At 43.8% G+C, this 18419-nt stretch overlaps 1 protein-coding gene across 13 annotated transcripts in view; it reads right to left on the bottom strand.

The window, feature by feature from the left end:
- The window catches only part of LOC115166217 (voltage-dependent L-type calcium channel subunit alpha-1D), an 88940-nt gene that overhangs the window by 37172 nt on the left and 33349 nt on the right, over positions 1-18419 (bottom strand). For all 13 annotated transcript variants that reach the window (XM_029720016.1, XM_029720019.1, XM_029720025.1 and 10 more), the window contains exons 5-15: positions 17695-17834; positions 17389-17541; positions 14473-14669; positions 6689-6792; positions 6413-6585; positions 2416-2503; positions 2263-2289; positions 1745-1905; positions 1199-1424; positions 737-944; positions 396-516 (exon numbers count right to left, since the gene is read on the bottom strand). In XM_029720016.1, coding sequence (XP_029575876.1) covers positions 396-516; positions 737-944; positions 1199-1424; positions 1745-1905; positions 2263-2289; positions 2416-2503; positions 6413-6585; positions 6689-6792; positions 14473-14669; positions 17389-17541; positions 17695-17834 — 1598 coding nt within the window. The remainder of the gene's footprint in view (positions 1-395; positions 517-736; positions 945-1198; positions 1425-1744; positions 1906-2262; positions 2290-2415; positions 2504-6412; positions 6586-6688; positions 6793-14472; positions 14670-17388; positions 17542-17694; positions 17835-18419) is intronic.

The following is an 18419-nucleotide window of genomic DNA, read 5'->3' as shown; positions in this document are numbered from 1 at the left end:
TGGTCTTGTGGGCCTGCAATGTGTGCAGGGTTTTGTTCCAGCTCAGGACTAGCGTAATTGATTCAACAAACCAAGTACTCATGAAGAGTAACTCATGACATTTTACATTTTAGACATTTAGCAGACGCTCTTATCCAGAGCGACTTACAGTAGTGAATGCATACATTTCATACAATTTTTTGTGGGAATCAAACCCACAACCCTGGTGTTGCAAACACCATGCTCTACCAACTGAGCCACACGGGACCAGCTCATGACTAGCTGAGTCAGGTGAGTTAGTGCTGGGGCGAAACAAACGCCTGCACATATCGTGGCTCTCTAGAACCAGCGGATAACATTGATCGAAACTCTAGACAACTACAGGCAGTGGAATCCATGTGTTAGAAACAGGATACAGTTTCCGCAGACGAAGAGGATGATGAAGTAGATGCTGACGACCATGCCCGATGAGAAGGGTCCACCGTACGCCATGATGCCATCGTACATCACAGCGTTCCAATCCTCGCCTGTCAGGATCTGAGTCACACAACAGAGTAACGCAATGTCGTCACAATGTCATCCCATCACAACGTTATTACAATGTTATTATTACAAGTCATCACAGTGTTATCACAACGCCATATCACAACATTATCTCAACGTCGTCACAACGTTATTGCAACGTCATCACAACAGCATCGCAACGTCATCACAACGTCAATAATCACTGGGAGAGAGGCGGGTAGAGGCGGCCTACCTGAAACACTGTGAGTAGTGCCTGGGGGAAGTTGTCGAAGGTGCTCCTCTTGGTGATCGTCTCGTCGAAGTTGAACTTGCCTCCGAAGAGCTGCATGCCCAACAGGGAGAAGATGATGATGAAGAGGAAGAGCAGGAGCAGCAGGGAAGCGATGGACTTCATGGAGTTGAGCAGCGATGCCACCAGGTTACTGAGAGATGCCCAGTGGCTAAAGGGCATAGAGAGAGAGAGAGAGAGAGAGAGAGAGAGAGAGAGAGAGAAGGTTAAGATGAATGCACAACACACAAACACACATATACCTAGACACCGATATACATTCTTCCAACAGTATATGACAAATCAAACCAGTGAGTAAAGAACAAGATACGACGTGAAAGTATCACAGAGGCAAACACTTTGCCCATAATACACCTCCACAACATCAGTCTATGTCCAGCCTCTCCTGGCGTCTCCCAGTCTCACCGTGTGACCTTGAAGATGCGTAGCAGGCGAACACAACGGAACACAGAGATGCCCAGAGGAGACATGATGGCCAGCTCCACCAGGATGGTCTCCACGATGCCGCCGCACACCACGAAGCAGTCGAAGCGGTTGAACAGGGACACGAAGTAGGCCTGCAGGCCCAGACTGTACATCTTCACCAGCATCTCACATGTGAACAAAGCCAGCAGAACCTTGTTGGCCACATCTGGAGAGCAGAGGACATCAGCATGTAGACATTGCAGGACAACACGTTCCAGTTACAAAGATCATTGCTATGGGGATCTGGTAGGAAGGGTTACAATATGCTGCAGATATACAGTATCTGGTTGTAAAAACACAAACATTTTATTGGCTATGTCACAGGTATCGTCGGATTATCCAGGACACTGTAGTACAATAACATTGCAGATTGTAAGATTCATACAGAGCATAGGATGTATACTGGGTTCCTGCAAAGGACACTGTAAAGTGCATATTATGCTGAGGGTATGTAATTGGGAAATAGCATTTTGACCCTCTACCCACCCTGTACTTCAGTGAGCCAGTCAGGCTGGTTGTAGTGCTCTGACGAGATGGTGAGCGTGTTCAGAAACACCAGGATGATCACCAGCCAATAGAAAGACACCGACTTCACGGCAGCACGACACTTCCTGCGGCAGAACCGGTTCCAGTGACGCCATCGCCGACTGCAAGAGAGAGGAAATGATGTCACAATCTGACTCGAACTAGGAGGTGGTGTTATGTACTGGTTGATCAACACAGGATTTCTTGCACAGGTTAAGTTTGAACTGTAATGAAATCATGCTTGTTAGACAGAAGATCTCAAATCTAAGTGTCACAGACTAAACAAAAGGCAGAGATATAATGACGATGATGACGAGAATGTGGTGATGATGAAGAGGACATGGGCAGGAGTGCAGTGACTGATCAGGAGGAACAGAGTGTGTGTGGAGGGGGAAACACAAGCGGATAACGATGAGTCTTCACAATGCCAGGACCATGCAAAGAAAATTCATGACACATAGTACTGACAGAGAACTGACCTGTACTTTGATTTAGTAATTTTTTGACTGGGAAAATTAAGAATCATATTGTTAATAACCATTTGCATGAATGACGTATTACAGTAGCTTTTCAAGCTAATAGTCTATCCAGGTATAAAGGAATCTTGAACCTTGACAGACAGACAGACTCACCAGTGTGGTCCACAGCAGTTAGCCTTATCGTCCTCTCCATTGGGGTTGTCAGTGTTCACAGACTCTGTCTCACTGGCAGGCACGCTTGCTGTGACATCACACAAACACAGGAAGTAAGGTGAGATCCAATCGAACTATGGTTCTGAGTTTCAGACCTAAAGAACCCTTATGGGTGAGTGTTTTCGGTTATATGGCTTAAATCTAGTCACCATGTCATGATTTCATACCCTCATGATTTAGTGCAGGGCTCTTTGAGGACTATCATTGACAGTCATGGCAGATTCAGAAGCAGACAATGCAGCACCTGCACAGATCATCCATGTTGTTTACTATGTGAATGGGATGACAATAGTGTGGTTTCTAAAGGGGCTCAAAACATTATACTAGTGGATCTGTGCAGATGCTGTACAAACCATATGCTCAAGTACAGGGTTAAAAAATACTCCACAAAACATCGAAAGGGAAAATCCAAACCACAACGCACAGAAATGGAAGAAAACAAGTCTTATAAAAATGAACCAAATAAAAAAAATTATGACAATGAATGACTCAAAATTACCACACAATGGATGTTTACATTGCAATCTATCTCTGTTGACCGATTACAAATATGCATACCCTTTCCATAGTCAACATAACAATATATTCTGCAGACAATACATACATTATTCTCCTTTGGTTCATGTCTAGAGAATTCTAGGCTACAACATGCACATGACCTCTCGTAACCTCTAGAAGCCCTAAAAACCTGCTGGTTGTGTCATGTACTTCTGATGTTTAATCCACAAATCCACCCACTCACTACTTTATCAAAGACAGGACAAAATGAGAACAAGATCTAACGAAGAGGCTGACTGAATGAAACGAAGAGTGCGTAAAAGATGATAGAACGCAAAAAAATGGAGGAGCATACATCAAGCCAGTAGCAAAGCACAAGCAAGGAAATGAGGGAGGGCAAAACACAGTCACGACACACAGACACACACACACACACACACACACACACACACACACACACACACACACACACACACACACACACACACACACACACACACACACACACACACACACACACACACACACACACACACAGCACAATTTACCATGTGACTCTGTGGACTGGCTGAACCAGCCAAACTTCCCTTTCTCCTTCTCCATTAGCTCAGCCAGTGTCACCCCTTGGTGTTTAAAATGCATGCAGTACATGCATTCAGACAGCAGAGGAAACAGCGAGTCACCAGGGAAGAAGAGGGAACAACAGACAATAGACATCTACCACAGAATATCAGCACATTAAGAAGAGACTAGAGAAGCACTAAAGAAGACAGGAGAGGTGAAAGAGAAGACAAGACAAGAACTAGAAGACAGGAAAGAAGAAGAATGAGTAATAAAGCCATTGAAGAGTAAAAGTAAAGAAGAGGAAGAAGGACATTGATTAGTATCGGCTCGGCCACACAGTTTAACTCTACGCCGAACATGCCATGTATGCAGTACAGTAGCTAGACACCAGACATAGACAAGTGACATAGAGAGAGGTAACAGTCTAACACAGTGAGGGGGGTTGTTCCACACACTCACCTCTCTTTTCCCAGACCTCACACAGACACCTCGGGGCCTCAAGTGATTCTACAACTGAGTGATCTTTGCCAAGAAAACCCATTCAGAAATCACAGACTAGCATACCTTCCACTGGGTGTAAACTAAAGCATGTGCTACACTGCTACTGACCACGTATACATACACCCTCTGAAAGGAAGTGTTCTAGCATGAACCTACAATTATTGAGGACAGAGTTTGTTTGGGTTATCCTGATCATGATAAGACACTGTGGTACTATTTCCTGTTTTTTTTTGTTTTGAATTGCCACCAGGTCAACTGATATCCCACGCACACTCAATAAGAAACAGTACATCATGTAGCGACCATGTACAGGCCAATAGTGAGAGAGTGAGTGTGCTGCTAATACAGTAGATGGCCAATGAGGCACTCAAACCTACTGGCATGCATTAGTCTAACTCTCTAGATCTCACAGGCTTTAGAATTGATTACAGATCAAACATATCTCCACCAGGCATTATAGCTAATGACAGATCAAACATATCTCCACCAGGCATTATAGCTAATGACAGATCAAACATATCTCCACCAGGCATTATAGCTAATGACAGATCAGAAACATCTCTATCTCTCTGAGCCTCAGCAGCATACTCACTGAATTATATCAGCACTAAAGATGGACATCTGGGAATAGATGAATCATGTATTGTGTGTGTGTGGGGTGGGGGGGGACAGAACAATGACAAAAACAGTACAATGACAACATGTCTGACGTGCCTATTATGTATTTTAATAATGGCCCAGATGAGACTGATATCTCAATTAGAGCCCTCTCTCTCTCAACATTGAAACGCATGCGCGTGCGCACGCACACACACACACACACACACTGTCTGTCCGTCTGTAACAATATCTATGCCCGGTGAGTGTCTCATTCAAACAGGAAGTGCTGTGTTGTCTCCTCCCACCACGCATCATACTTACATAAAGAGGATTTGGATTACTCTCTCTTTCTTTCACATAAAAGTCATATCATCCTCATTCCCACCTTTGACCACCCTGCACTGCACAGATTGAGCACACAGGCAGGGGCTGACAATAAGTGTGTGTCAGTGGAGAAAGGGGAGGACCATCCTCCTCAGTGAATTTCATAAAAATTGTAAAACATTTAAAAAGTTATCCTTTTTAGATAAAACTACACCAAATATATTCACATCACCAAGTAATTGATTCAAACACACTGTTTTGCAATGAAGGTCTACAGTATCCTCAACAGCATTCTGTAGGGTAGCAGCAGCAGCACTGCCGGAGGACAGCTAGCTTCTGTCCTCCTCTTGGTACATTGACTTCAATACAAAACCTAGGAGGCTCTTGGTTCTCACCCCCTTCTACAGACTTCCACAATAATTATGACAACTTCCGGAGGATGTGCTCCAACCTATCAGAGCTCTTGCAGCATGAACTGACATGTTGTCCACCCAATCAAAGGATCAGAGAATTAATCTAGTACTGAAAGCATAAACTACAGCTAGCTAGCACTGCAGTGCATAAAATGTGGTGAGTGGTTGACTCAAAGAGAGAGAAAGACAATAGCTGAACAGTTTTTAACAAATTAATTTCTTCAAAAATTAAGAAGAAGCAAGAGAGCGAGAGAGATTGTAATTTTTTTTCACTTTCAGTTTCACTTAGCTAGCAAATGCACATAGCTAGTTTAGCCTACTCAAAACACCCAGTTCAAACAGAGGGATGCTATGTTAGCTAGCTGGCTATGACTATCCAACACAACACTGGAACTCTTTCAAGTCAAGGTAAGCTTTTGGTTTTATTAATTTATTTCCACCGTGGCCCGCCGGTGTAACCACTATACTGCTTAGTGACTGAAACGTTACTGCATGATTGTAGGGGGTTTACTAACGCATTAGTTCTATTAGCTATGTTGACAAAGACGCTACTTTAGCTAATATGGGGACAACGATGTAGGCTGTGTGTAGCGGTTAGGATATGATTTGGCTTGGAAAGGTTTTGTCGCCTGGTCACATACTTCTGAAGTGTTGTGCATCGAAGTCCATAAACATACCTGCATTTTTCCAATAGAAACCCTCGTTTGCAACTGTTGGACTAATGATTACACCCTAGATCAGCTAGATGCAGGCAAGAGTGTGCAAGGCGGTATTGAATGTGTCACTGTCTGTCACCACAACATTTTCTCTCGACCTGTGTGCACCTACGTAACTCTTCTCTTTCTGGGCTCCACCTTAAATAGGGAAGATTAGCACTGTGTTCTTCACCTCACTTTTATGTCAAAGGAAATCCAATTGTCAGAGCCATGTGGGTTTCAAAACTTTTTCCCTGTCTCTGAACCACAGGTGCTCCTTACAGGGTAGAGGGGAAGAGGTGGGAATGTGATGTGAAGGGAGTGGTGAGGTAGGCGACTCACGATTGCGTTTTCCCCCGTCCTCGTCCCCCTCCTCATCATTCTCAGGGTCGATGTCCTCGGCCTGAGTGATCCAGTCCAGGTAGCCCTTCAGATCCTCCTCCAGCTGCTGCTTCTCTCTCAGCTTCTGGAAGTCTCCACGAGCCTTGGCCTTCTCTCTCTCCTTGGAGAACTCTCTGTGAATGGACACACACACACACACACACACACACACACACCTTTTCCCTCAGTGTGTGTGGGTGCGTACATGCATGTGTTAGCAACACTCGGATATCTTACCCGCTTAACACTCCCAGAACCAGGTTGAGAACAAAGAAGGAACCAAAGATGACCAGACTGACGAAGTAGACCCAGGGTAGCTCAGAACCCATGGCATCGTTCATCTGAAATAACAACATTGACAGTCAGAGTTTAGAGGACAATCCATGTATATACAGTCCCTGTATATCAATGATCATTTAGCCCCTAATAGAAGTACAGATCCCAGTCTGCCATAAAAACTCACACCTATTAAGTTTGTCGTTGAAAACTATTCCACCAGTAACTACAGTGGATCCCTGGCATCTCTCTCTGCAGTGAGTCTCTCTAAGACCACTTTGGGTGCAGGCTTTTGATGTAGCCAAAACAGTAACACAGCTCATTTGTTGATGAACACTATACATCTTGTTGTGTTATTGTTTTGGCTGGAGCAAAAGCCTGCACCCACACAGAAAAGATTGCCCACCACTGCTATAAGGAAGTAATGGATTCGTCTTCTGCTTTACTTCCCCCACTGCAGCGCGCCAGCGGCAAACTCAACTTTACTTCAGCTACTTTCCCAACGTTTGCAAAACATTTTGTAAATGATTAGAAGAAGTCAATTTATACCGTATACAAGTCAAGTATAAGTGTTAGTGAACAAGTGTGATTGTAGATTTATTTCATTCAAGTTCGCTAACGTAAGCTATTAAGCTACTAGTGTCAGAGTTAGCCGCCACTAGCTAGCTATACCCACAGGGTTTTCTGGAACTACCTGTGCAGTTTGTGGGTGCAACAATTCCCGGAAGAAACTACAGGAGTGGTCAAGACAGGAATGTTTCAACCACAAGCCACAGGCCAAGGCAAAATGTTCATGCCCACCTTGGTTTTCTTTTCACAAGATGCTCGTGACTGAGGTTGACAAGACGCAATGGCTTAGGGCTTTAATCTGAAGAAGCCACCAAACTACTTGTTTGTGCGCTCATTTCACTTCCTCAACAAGTAACCCACCATGGAACACCCCTATCCGGAATTGTACCTTGGGTACAACCGACACGCTGTGAAGAAGAAGAGGAGGAAACTTGATAGTCTGTGCAGCGGAATCGGGATCAACAGGTAATTGTAGTTATGTTATAGCTAACGTTAGTTCATGCATAAACAAGATGTGTTGATACAGATTCCTGAACGCGTGTGTCTGCCTGACCCTTAGTACGTATTAGTATTTATTAGGATCCTCAATTAGCTGCTGCCTGGGGTCCAAACAGGACTAAAACAATACACCATTAATAAAATAATACATCATACAAATGTACATTTCTCCATATTTACACATTTACAATAATACAATATAGTGTGTGTCTCCTCAACAGTCTGTGTTCTGCCGTAAGGTGTTTTATCTGAACGTTCCTGTTTCACACACAAGGGAGGTCAACTCACAGATGACAAATGACAAATGTCAGAATGCATGTCGAATGCGCAATCAGGCAGTTAAAGGTGTTCAAGATCTTTCACAAACTATCCCCATCAGTCTGATACCAAAGTCCAACAAAATCCAGAAAATCTGTGCTGGGATGGTGAACCTGAGAGGGCAAACTGGTGAACAACTAATCCCAGTGGCCTAGTCGTAAAAAGATGGTGATACAAAAAGGTGGCGAGAGTCTGGAAGACTACTACTTGTCTCGTCCTGACCATGGTAAGCTGTTATTTTCTATGGTAGAGTTGGTCAGGGTGTGACAGGGGGGGTTTCTAGTTTAGTTTTCTATGTTGTTATGTTCTAGTTTTGTATTTCTATGTTGGGTTGTTCGAGTTTTTGTAGTTCTATGTTGGGCTTTGTTCGAGATGATCTCCAATTAGAGGCAGCTGGTCATCGTTGTCTCTAATTGGAGGTCATATTTAAGTTGGTGTTTGTCCCACCTGGGTTTGTGGGAGATTAATTTTGAGTAGTGTTTGTTTCACCGCTGCGTCACGGTTTGTTCTTCTGTTTATTTATGTATTGCATAGTTTCACAGAGTAAATAAAATGTGGAACGACACACACGCTGCACTTTGGTCCGCTTCTCCTGTCTACGACAACCGTGACACTACTGTAAATATGTTGTTTGTTTCCTCAATTGAAAATGTACATACTTTTTTGATCCTAACTTTTGAAATGTTATTTATTGAATGTGAGAAATGTGAATTACTTTAATGAATTAATGAATTACTTTCTACATCTACTTAGACAATGTGACATAGTAAAAAATGTGAAAATGATTATACATAGTTTCTTGTTTGCGCTGTAATAAGTTTAATATGACATTAGAGCACACATATTATATTACGGCATAAACATTGTAAAATACTGTGGTGTATTATCAGGGCGGATTGAAGACAGAGATTAAATCAAACACTGGAAGGAGATTTCCATGAATTAACAATTTTTAAAACAGATTGTGTAATTTTACCCGATCACACATCTGAGGCATCTAGCTCTTGAGAATGTCCAGATATTTCTGGCATAGCTGCAGTCTGCCCTGAGAAAACTAATCTACCAAAAAAGGCAGCATATGTCCAAAGCAGAACATTCAGGGTCATTCTACTTGCTGCCTTGTGAATTTGTTGTAAAACGGTATGTCCAGTATTATCTGTTCTTATGGGGTCCACTGATGAGGTGTTTTTTGTTAAGTACATCCACAACTGAACTTTTAAGTAGTGGCCCATTGGTCTGCATCCCAAATTCCCCCTCCTATCTCAGTGACATCTCCTCTTCTCTCATGTAGGGATTGGACAAGTGAGTTGGTCACTGGACACTTAATTTCCAGAAGCTCTGTCATCTACAATGCCGTCTGGACTGGCTGCCAGCCTTGGCTCCTCTGGGCAGACCACCAGACCTTTGTGAGCCACCTCAAACCCCTGAGCCTGCACGAACCAAGTGCCATTGATCTCATTCTCCTTTCCATGTTTGGTGGCCATGTTTCCCCAGAAGGAAGGATACAAGTGTTTGTGGATGAATTTTGCAGAATTGGTGGTGAGGCGCACAGCAGTGTTGTGCTCGAGACCACTTGAAGCGAGACCGATTCAAGACCAGAGAAAATCGAGTCTGAGTCAAGACCAAGGGGGGGGGGGGGGGGCGAGATCTAGTCAAGACCGGGAGGGGGACAAGGGGTCCGAGACAGAGTCAAGACCGAGACCAGAATTATACGAGTCCAATTCAATACCATGATTGGAATTTGGTCAAATCCCCACCATAATAAGAGTTCTAAATGTTCAGTATTTCTGTGTTCATATTTCAGAACATATGGATTCTTTAGACATTCAGAACAGTGAAGAAATGCAAGTTGTAGAAACATCTCAAGGATGACCAATGAAAGCAGGATACACCTGAGCTCAATTTTGAGTCTCATAGCAAAGGGTCTGAATACTTATGTAAATTTGGAAAGTATTCAGACCCCTTGATTTTTTTGACATTTTGTTACATTACAGCCTTATTATAAAATTCCTTTAAAAAATACATTTTCTACACACAATACCCCATAATGACAAAGCAAAAACAGATTTTTGGGACATTTTTGAAAATGTATTAAAAATAAAAACCTTATACCTTATTTACATAAGTATTCAGACCCTTTGCTATGAGACTCAAAATTGAGCTCAGGTGTATCCTGCTTTCATTGGTCATCCTTGAGATGTTTCTACAACTTGATTGAAGTCCACCTGTGGTAAATTCAATTGATTGGACATTATTTGGAAAGGCACACACATAAGGTCCCACAGTTGACTGTGCATGTCAGAGCAAAAACCAAGCCATGAGGTCAAAGGAATTGTCCGTAGAGCTCCGAGACAGGATTGAAGGCCGCCAAGAACACAGTGGCCTCCGTCATTCTTAAATGGAAGAAGTTTGGAACCACCAAGACTCTCTTCCTAGAGCTGGCTGCTCAGCCAAACTGAGCAATCGGGGGAGAAGGGCCTTGGTCAGGGAGTTGACCAAGAACCCGATGGTCACTCTGACAGAGCTCCAGAGTTCCTCTGTGGAGATGGGAGAACCTTCCAGAAGGACTATCTCTGCAGCACTCCACCAATCAGGCCTTTATGGTAGAGTGGCCAGACAGAAGACACTCCTCAGTAAAAAGGCACATGACAGCCCACTTGGAGTTTGCCAAAAGGCACCTGAAGGACTCTCAAGCCATGAAAAACAAGATTCTATGGTCTGATGGTTGTGTTTTTGTATTCTTATGAATGGGACCTACTGGCTTATTATGTCCGAGTTTCTGGACTGCTTATCCTTTAACATCATGCTGTGTGTGACTGCTGTCTTTCCATCAGCTCTATGTAGTGGTGTAGTGGTGCCTGGATTATTGGGTATACTCACATTTAGCCAAAAACGGCCTGCCCAGCAAAGGAAAGGCACCCTGTGTGAAAATTCCTATGTTTTCCTGTTTTTTTTTTAATGAGTTTTCCTATAGATTTTTCAGATTATCACTCTCAAAATCCCTTTTTTTTCCAATAGAAAAAAGACAACAGTTGATGCTTAAACCACATCAATCTGATTGGGTGGGCCCGTCCATCTCTACGCCCCTGAAGCAAACAGTGCATGATGACAATTGCACATCACAAATAGTCTACTAACCAACACTTCGGACTAAACTTTTTCAATACCTGGTTTGCATACCCATTGTTGCCTTAGTTAGCATTTACTGGTAGATCTCATAAGTTGAAACGTCATTTCACCTCTACCAGCTACCGATGCCATTCTTCTGTGACCTGCTCCATGCCAAAACCAGGTGAGAGCTGCAGACTCTTGCTGCCTGCAGATGATATTCCTCTGAAACTAGGCTGTGTGCAGCACCCATGTAAATATATTTCACTGTACTCTGTAATTGCGTAGGCTACTTTGTGCATCATTTCTCTACTGTACTGTAATTGATAAGTTGTGTACCTCCACAACACTACTTTGATACGCATTAGTAGGGATTACGAAGTGTGTATAAGCAATGCCCGCTGCTTAGGGTCATTGTCCATACGGAAGACCCATTTGAGACCAAGCTTTAACTTCCTGACTGATGTCTTGAGATGTTGCTTCAATATATCCACATCATTTTCCTCCCTCATGATGCCATCTAGTTTGTGAAGTGCACCAGGCCCTCCTGCAGCAAAGCACCCCTACAACATGATGCTGTCACCCCCGTGCTTCACGGTTGGGATGGTGTTCTTCGGCTTGCAAGCCTCCCCCTTTTTCCTCCAAACATAACAATTGTCATTATGGCCAAACAATTATATTTTTGTTTCATCAGACCAGAGGACATTTCTCCAAAAAGTACGATCTTTGTCCCCTTGTGCAGTTGCAAACCGTAGTCTGGCTTTTTTTGTGGCGGTTTTGGAGCAGTGGCTTCTTCCTTGCTGAGCGGCCTTTCAGGTTATGTCGATATAGGACTTGTTTTACTGTGGATATAGATACTTTTGTACCTGTTTCCTCCAGCATCTTCACAAGGTCCTTTGCTGTTGTTCTGGGATTGATTTGCACTTTTCGTACCAAAGTATGTTCATGTATTTCAATGCAAATTCAGGGGCACTTCTGAAATATTTTGGAGCACCCTCTGGCACTGGACAGAATGCTGAGCCATCCACCTCCTCAGCCACACAGGTGTCTTCCCAATAGTTGTCTGAGCCTGAGGATGAGGATGAATAACCATTTGCTTCTCCCCAGTTGTCATGTCCTGACCAGTAAAGGAGTTATTTGTTCTTGTAGTTTGGTCAGGACGTGGCAGGCGGTATTTGTTTTATGTGGTTCAGGGTGTGTTTGTGCATGTGTTCATGTAGAGGGGGTATTTGGTTTATATGGTTCGGGCTATGTATTTAGGTAGAGGGGTATTTGATTTATTAGTCCAGGGTTTTGGTTATTGTTCTATGTTCTGTCTAGGTGTTTGTATTTCTGTGTTTTGGTAATGGGGATTGGGGCCTTCAATTGGAGGCAGCTGTCTATCGTTGCCTCTGATTGAAGGTCCTATATTTAGGAGTGTTTTTGTCATGGGATTTTGTGGGAGATTGTTGCTGTGTATAGCTTTGTGCCTTACCGGCCTGTTCTTTGTCGTCGTGTTTTTTTGTATACGTGTTTGTTTTTCCTCCTTTGTCCTTTAATAAAAGAAGATGAGTAAACATTTTCCCGCTGCGTCTCTAAACCCTGTGACACCAGCAGGATTCTTCAGGTGTATATGTGCGCAGGTGTGTGTGTGTGGATCCCTGCATAACATAAACAAAATAAATAATAATACTTTTTTACTCAGCTGGTCTCGGGAGGAAATTACAAGTCCTCACTGTCCGAGACCGAGTACAAATGTATCCAGCACAGGCACTTTCTTTGCTGAACCTTCCTTGCGTCACACCAGACCTCGGACAAAGCCTGCGTTCTCGTCTCCTCCTCTAGTCTTTCCTGTTGGTGTGTGTTGACCTTCACAAACATTTCATAGAAAGCCATGCATTCCCGGCATGTTAAAGTTCCATCATGTGCAGTGTTTATTTGCGGAAGGTCCCACGAGACTTCCCGTAGGTGTAGTTCAGATGAGTTTGGGAAGTAAATGAGTGAAATGTGTGTCCTGCATCCGAACATACAGGAACAAGGGGGAAATAGATAGCTACCACTAACTAGCTAGTGTGGTATTCATCTCACCTTCCACATATCGCGGTGGCGTGGCAACAGGATTTCCCCTAAACCGCAATGCAGGTGAAACCAGCAGTCAGTACTTCTCCCTCCATGCTAGCTAGCACCCATGCTTGGTGGGACTGGCTCCTCAGACTGGCTCGGCTCGACATCGGCTTTGCGGAAGATCCACTTATCTTCGTCTCCGAAGGACTTTGCCAGAACAGTCCCAACTTTATCGCTGTTTAGATACTGGTAGGCTTCTGAGCTTTTTAAGATTTTCCATAGCCTGATCATCAACAGCAAGAGAGTCAATGATATATGCATATATTTTGGCTCACTTTATGGACGACCACAGACAGTTTCATATCAGTATCCCAGCCAGTGATGAGTCCTTCTGGGCGGGGTACTGTTTGTCCATCTCTCATAAATTGACTTTGGGAATACTTCCACTTTATACTTTGGGGATCCATCCCAGTCTTAACTTGTATTAGTAGTATTATTGCAGTTGTTGATTCCATTAACAAAATGAATGCAGAAATATGCTATTGACAGGGTTTCTAGTGGCGCGCATATGAATTATGATAATGCACGACTGTGGGGGAAGTTGTATCCATAGTTTCCGCATTTCTCTTCCGTGCTTTAAAAACCTTCGAACATGAGGTGGATAACTGCCAATCTCATCTCCCCGTTCCTCCTCCGTGTTCAGTTCCCTCTCAATCCCTTTCATGTCTGTCGAGTGGCTGCATCTCTCTTCCACTTCCAATGTCACCTTCACCCCATTCATGGCTTCATTAGCACGGCATCACCATAGTAACTGGTACATGAACAAGAAGAGAGGACAGTACCGATAGAGAGGGAGGGAGAGTCATTTGGCGGAGAGAGAAAAGGAGGGAGCGATGGAGTAGAGACGCAGGGGGTGGGATAAGTTAAGAAGAGAGGGAGAGATAAGCAGAGGAAAGAGAAAGGGAGGTAGAGATTGGGCAGAGAGGTAGGGTACAGACACAGGTTAAGGAGAGAGGGAGAGATAGGTGGGAGGTCAGAGAGGGGAGGGTGAGTATGTTTGTGTACATTATTTCTGCAAGTTGGATTTGAGTGGAGCTCATCCAGTGTTAGCGATGAAGCTAAGCTAACATTGTTGAAACCTCTGTGTTACTGTAAGTAGAGATAGCTTGCTAGTTGCTAGCTGGGTGTTGTTCATAAAGCAGCCTCACCCAGTACAGAACATCAGTCCAGCCCTCCATGGTGATACACTGGAAAACAGTGAGCATGGCAAACAGGAAGTTGTCAAAGTTGGTGATGCCACCATTGGGGCCGTGCCATCCTTCCCTACACACAGTCCCATTCATCCTGCACTGGCGCCCATGGCCTGACACCGCACATGGAACAGGCTCCTCCTCTGCCAGAATACCTTTAGTGCATATAGAGAAAGGGAGAGAATGGTAAAGGCAGGATGTAAGGCCGGAAAATAACTTGGTAAACAATGATGCATGGCATCAGATGCATGATATCAGAGTGTGTTTGTCATATGAGAATATCAAATACATCATGTGGTGTAAAAAGGCACTGGGACGCATAGAAAAGTGTGGCTTTATGCAGTTTTGCTTACATACTCTTGTTTACAGATACACATTCTATAGGTATAGTGTACATGTATACAGGGTTAACACATAATTCTCATAGCACACTAGCTCATCAGAGGCTCTCTGTCTCTCTCTCACACACACACGCACCCCCGCCATCACACGCCACACTCCCTAACTCCCTGCTGATGTTGCATATACAGTGCCTTGCAAAAGTATTCACCCCCTTGGTGTTTTTCCTATTTTGTTGCATTACAACCTGTAATTTAAATTGATTTTTATTTGGATTTCATGTAATAGTCCAAATTGGTGAAGTGAAATGAAATTATAATTTTTTTGTTTAACAAAAAAAAAAAAAAAAAAACAGAAAAGTGGTGCGTGCATATGTATTCCCCCCCTTTGCTATGAAGCCCCTAAATAAGATCTTATGCAACCAATTACCTTCAGAAGTCACATAATTAGTTAAATAAAGTCCACCTGTGTGCAAACTAAGTGTCACATGATCTGTCACATGATCGCAGTATATATACACCTGTTCTGAAAGGCCCCAGAGTCTGCAACACCACTAAGCAAAGGGCACTATGAAGACCAAGGAGCTCTCCAAACAGGTCAGGGACAAAGTTGTGGAGAAGTACAGATCAGGGTTGGGTTATAAAAAAATATCTGAAACTTTGAACATCCCACGGAGCACCATTACATCTATTATTAAAAAAATGGAAAGAATATGGCACCACAACAAACCTGCCAAGAGAGGGCCGCCTACCACAACTCACAGACCAGGCAAGGAGGGCATTAATCAGAGAGGCAACAAAAAGACCAAAGATAACCCTGAAGGAGTTGTAAAAGCATAGGACCACTTTAAGCCGTACACTCCACAGAGCTGGGCTTTACGGAAGAGTGGGCAGAAAAATATAAGCAAACATGTTTGGTGTTTGCCAAAAGGCATGTGGGAGACTCCCCAAACATATGGAAAAGGTACTCTGGTCAGATGAGACTAAAATTGAGCTTTTTGGCCATCAATGAAAAAGCTATGTCTGGCGCAAACCCAACACCTCTCATCACCCCGAGAACTCCAACCCCACAGTGAAGCATGGTGGTGGCAGCATCATGCTGTGGGGATGTTTTTCATCGGCAGGGACTGGAAAACTGGTCAGAATTGAAGGAATGATGGATGGCGCTAAATACAGGGAAATTCTTCAGGGAAACCTGTTTCAGTCTTCCAGAGATCTGAGACATGGATGGAGGTTCACCTTCCAGCAGGACAATGACCCTAAGCATACTGCTAAAGCAACACTCGAGTGGTTTAAGGGGAAACATTTAAATGTCTTGGAATGGCCTAGTCAAAGCCCAGACATCAATTCAATTGAGAATCTGTGGTATGACTTAAAGATTGCTGTACACCAGCGGAACCCATCCAACTCGAAGGAGCTGGAGCAGTTTTGCCTTGAAGAATGGGCAAAAATCCCAGTGGCTAGATGTGCCAAGCTTATAGATACATACCCCAAGAGACTTAAAGGTTTAATTGCTGCAAAAGGTGGCTCTACAAAGTATTGACTTCGGGGGGGTGAATAGTTATGCACGCTCAAGTTCAGTTTTTTTGTCTTATTTCTTGTTTGTTTCACAATAAAAAATATTTTGCATCTTCAAAGTGGTAGACATGTTGTGTAAATCAAATGACACAACCCCCCCCAAAAATCCATTTCAATTCCAGGTTGTAAGGCAAGAAAATATGAAAAATGACTAGGGGAATGAATACTTTTGCAAGCCATTGTAAATTACATTCATAATCACACAAATTCCCTCCCTGCAGTTCCACTTATCCAGGGCAACTGACATCTCCCTACATCCATAATCTCTTCCTATAGTATGATAATGAGATGTGGCCTGAGCCCCAGCTAAGGGCTTTTCTCAAGGGCAAGCATCAGCGTAGAGGCTCGGATTACAGCAAGCAGAGATCTGGGTCTACTCTGCCCTGAACTGCACTGCTGCTTCTCAACCACCACAAGGATGTAACCAAACAAGCCAACAAAGAGAGAGAGAGGGCAATACGTACACACTTACGTCATGCAGCCCATAAGCTCCCCTCTATAAGACCACCTTATTGTAGACGAGTAACACAGGAGTAATGGAACAACGTCATCTAGCTTTCATGTTTCATACAGATCCCTCTGATTGACTGTAAGTGACATTTATTGTATATTCATTGATATTCAGGGGTAAGTACTAGAATAAGGGTCATGACGGTCAGCAGAGATCGTTGATATATGGAAACAAAGCTGATTCCAACCTGTGAGTGACTGGAATCTTAGGGTCTGTACAGACAGATAATTGTCATTCGTCAAAAACGGATTGAGCCTAGTGTTTTTTAATGGGGGTTATACTTGCACGTACTACAGATACGCACAGCAGGGGGGGCGGGGGGGGGGGGGGGCGATCGGTAACCTAAGCCTGTCTTTTTATGCAGTACTGACATGCATCAAAAGCTGGGAAAAGTTTAACTTCAAGTAATGGAACGAGACAGGCCGGTTACGAGACACATGCCCTTACCGGTGCCCACCAGGTAGCAGGTGGCGTGCATCTTGCCGATGAAGAGTTCGAGGCCGATGATGGCGTAGATGATGATGACGAAGAGGACGAGCAGAGCGATGTGGAGCAGAGGAACCATGGCTTTAATGATGGAGTTCAACACTACCTGTAAACCTAGAGACATGGAGAGAGAAGGGTCAGACACACACACACACACACACAAGATGGAAGCAGGGACAGTGTAAAGCTATGAGGACATCCATTTAATATATCCATTCAGTATATTATGAGGAACTCATTAAATGCTCTGGTGCCATGGCGACTCACTGGGTACTCCTGAGACAAGGCGGAGGGGGCGGAGCACCCGGAACGCTCGGAGGGCCTTGACGTCGAAGCCTCCCGGTTTACCCCCCTGGCCCCCGGCATCGCCCTCTTTGGTTATCACCTCCAGAACCACACTGAACAACCTGCGGAGTGAGGGAGAGAGGGAGGAAAGAGGGAGGGGGAGAGAGAGATCACAGAGATCACATAGAGATACAGATGACATCATCGTAAAATACAGCCCTGAGTCATAAGGCTTTCTGAGCTCTCTGGTGACAGAGCTCTGATTTATCTTAGTGGTCTTTTCTGGGCCATATTGTAGCGTGTGTGTACGTTTGAATTGAATAAAAACACATGTAAAAACAACATTGCGCCTACCGCTATGAAATGTGTGTTTTAGACAGACACTACAGTCGTGGCCAAAAGTTTTGAGAATGACACAAATGTTCATTTCCACAAGGTTTGCTGCTTCAGTGTCGTCAGATCATTTTGTCAGATGTTACTATGGAAAACTGAAGTATAATTACAAGCATTTCATAAGTGTCAAAGGCTTTTATTGACAATTACATGAAGTTGATGCAAAGAGTGAATATTTGCAGTGTTGACCCTTCTTTTTCAAGACCTCTACAATCCGCCCTGGCATGCTGTCAATTAACTTCTGGGCCACATCCTGACTGATGGCAGCCCATTCTTGCATAATCAATGCTTGGAGTTTGTCAGAATTTGTGGGT

This window comes from Salmo trutta, chromosome 28, assembly GCF_901001165.1.
Source record: "Salmo trutta chromosome 28, fSalTru1.1, whole genome shotgun sequence".
Taxonomy (NCBI): domain Eukaryota; kingdom Metazoa; phylum Chordata; class Actinopteri; order Salmoniformes; family Salmonidae; genus Salmo; species Salmo trutta.
This window is presented reverse-complemented; position numbering and strand designations above follow the sequence as displayed.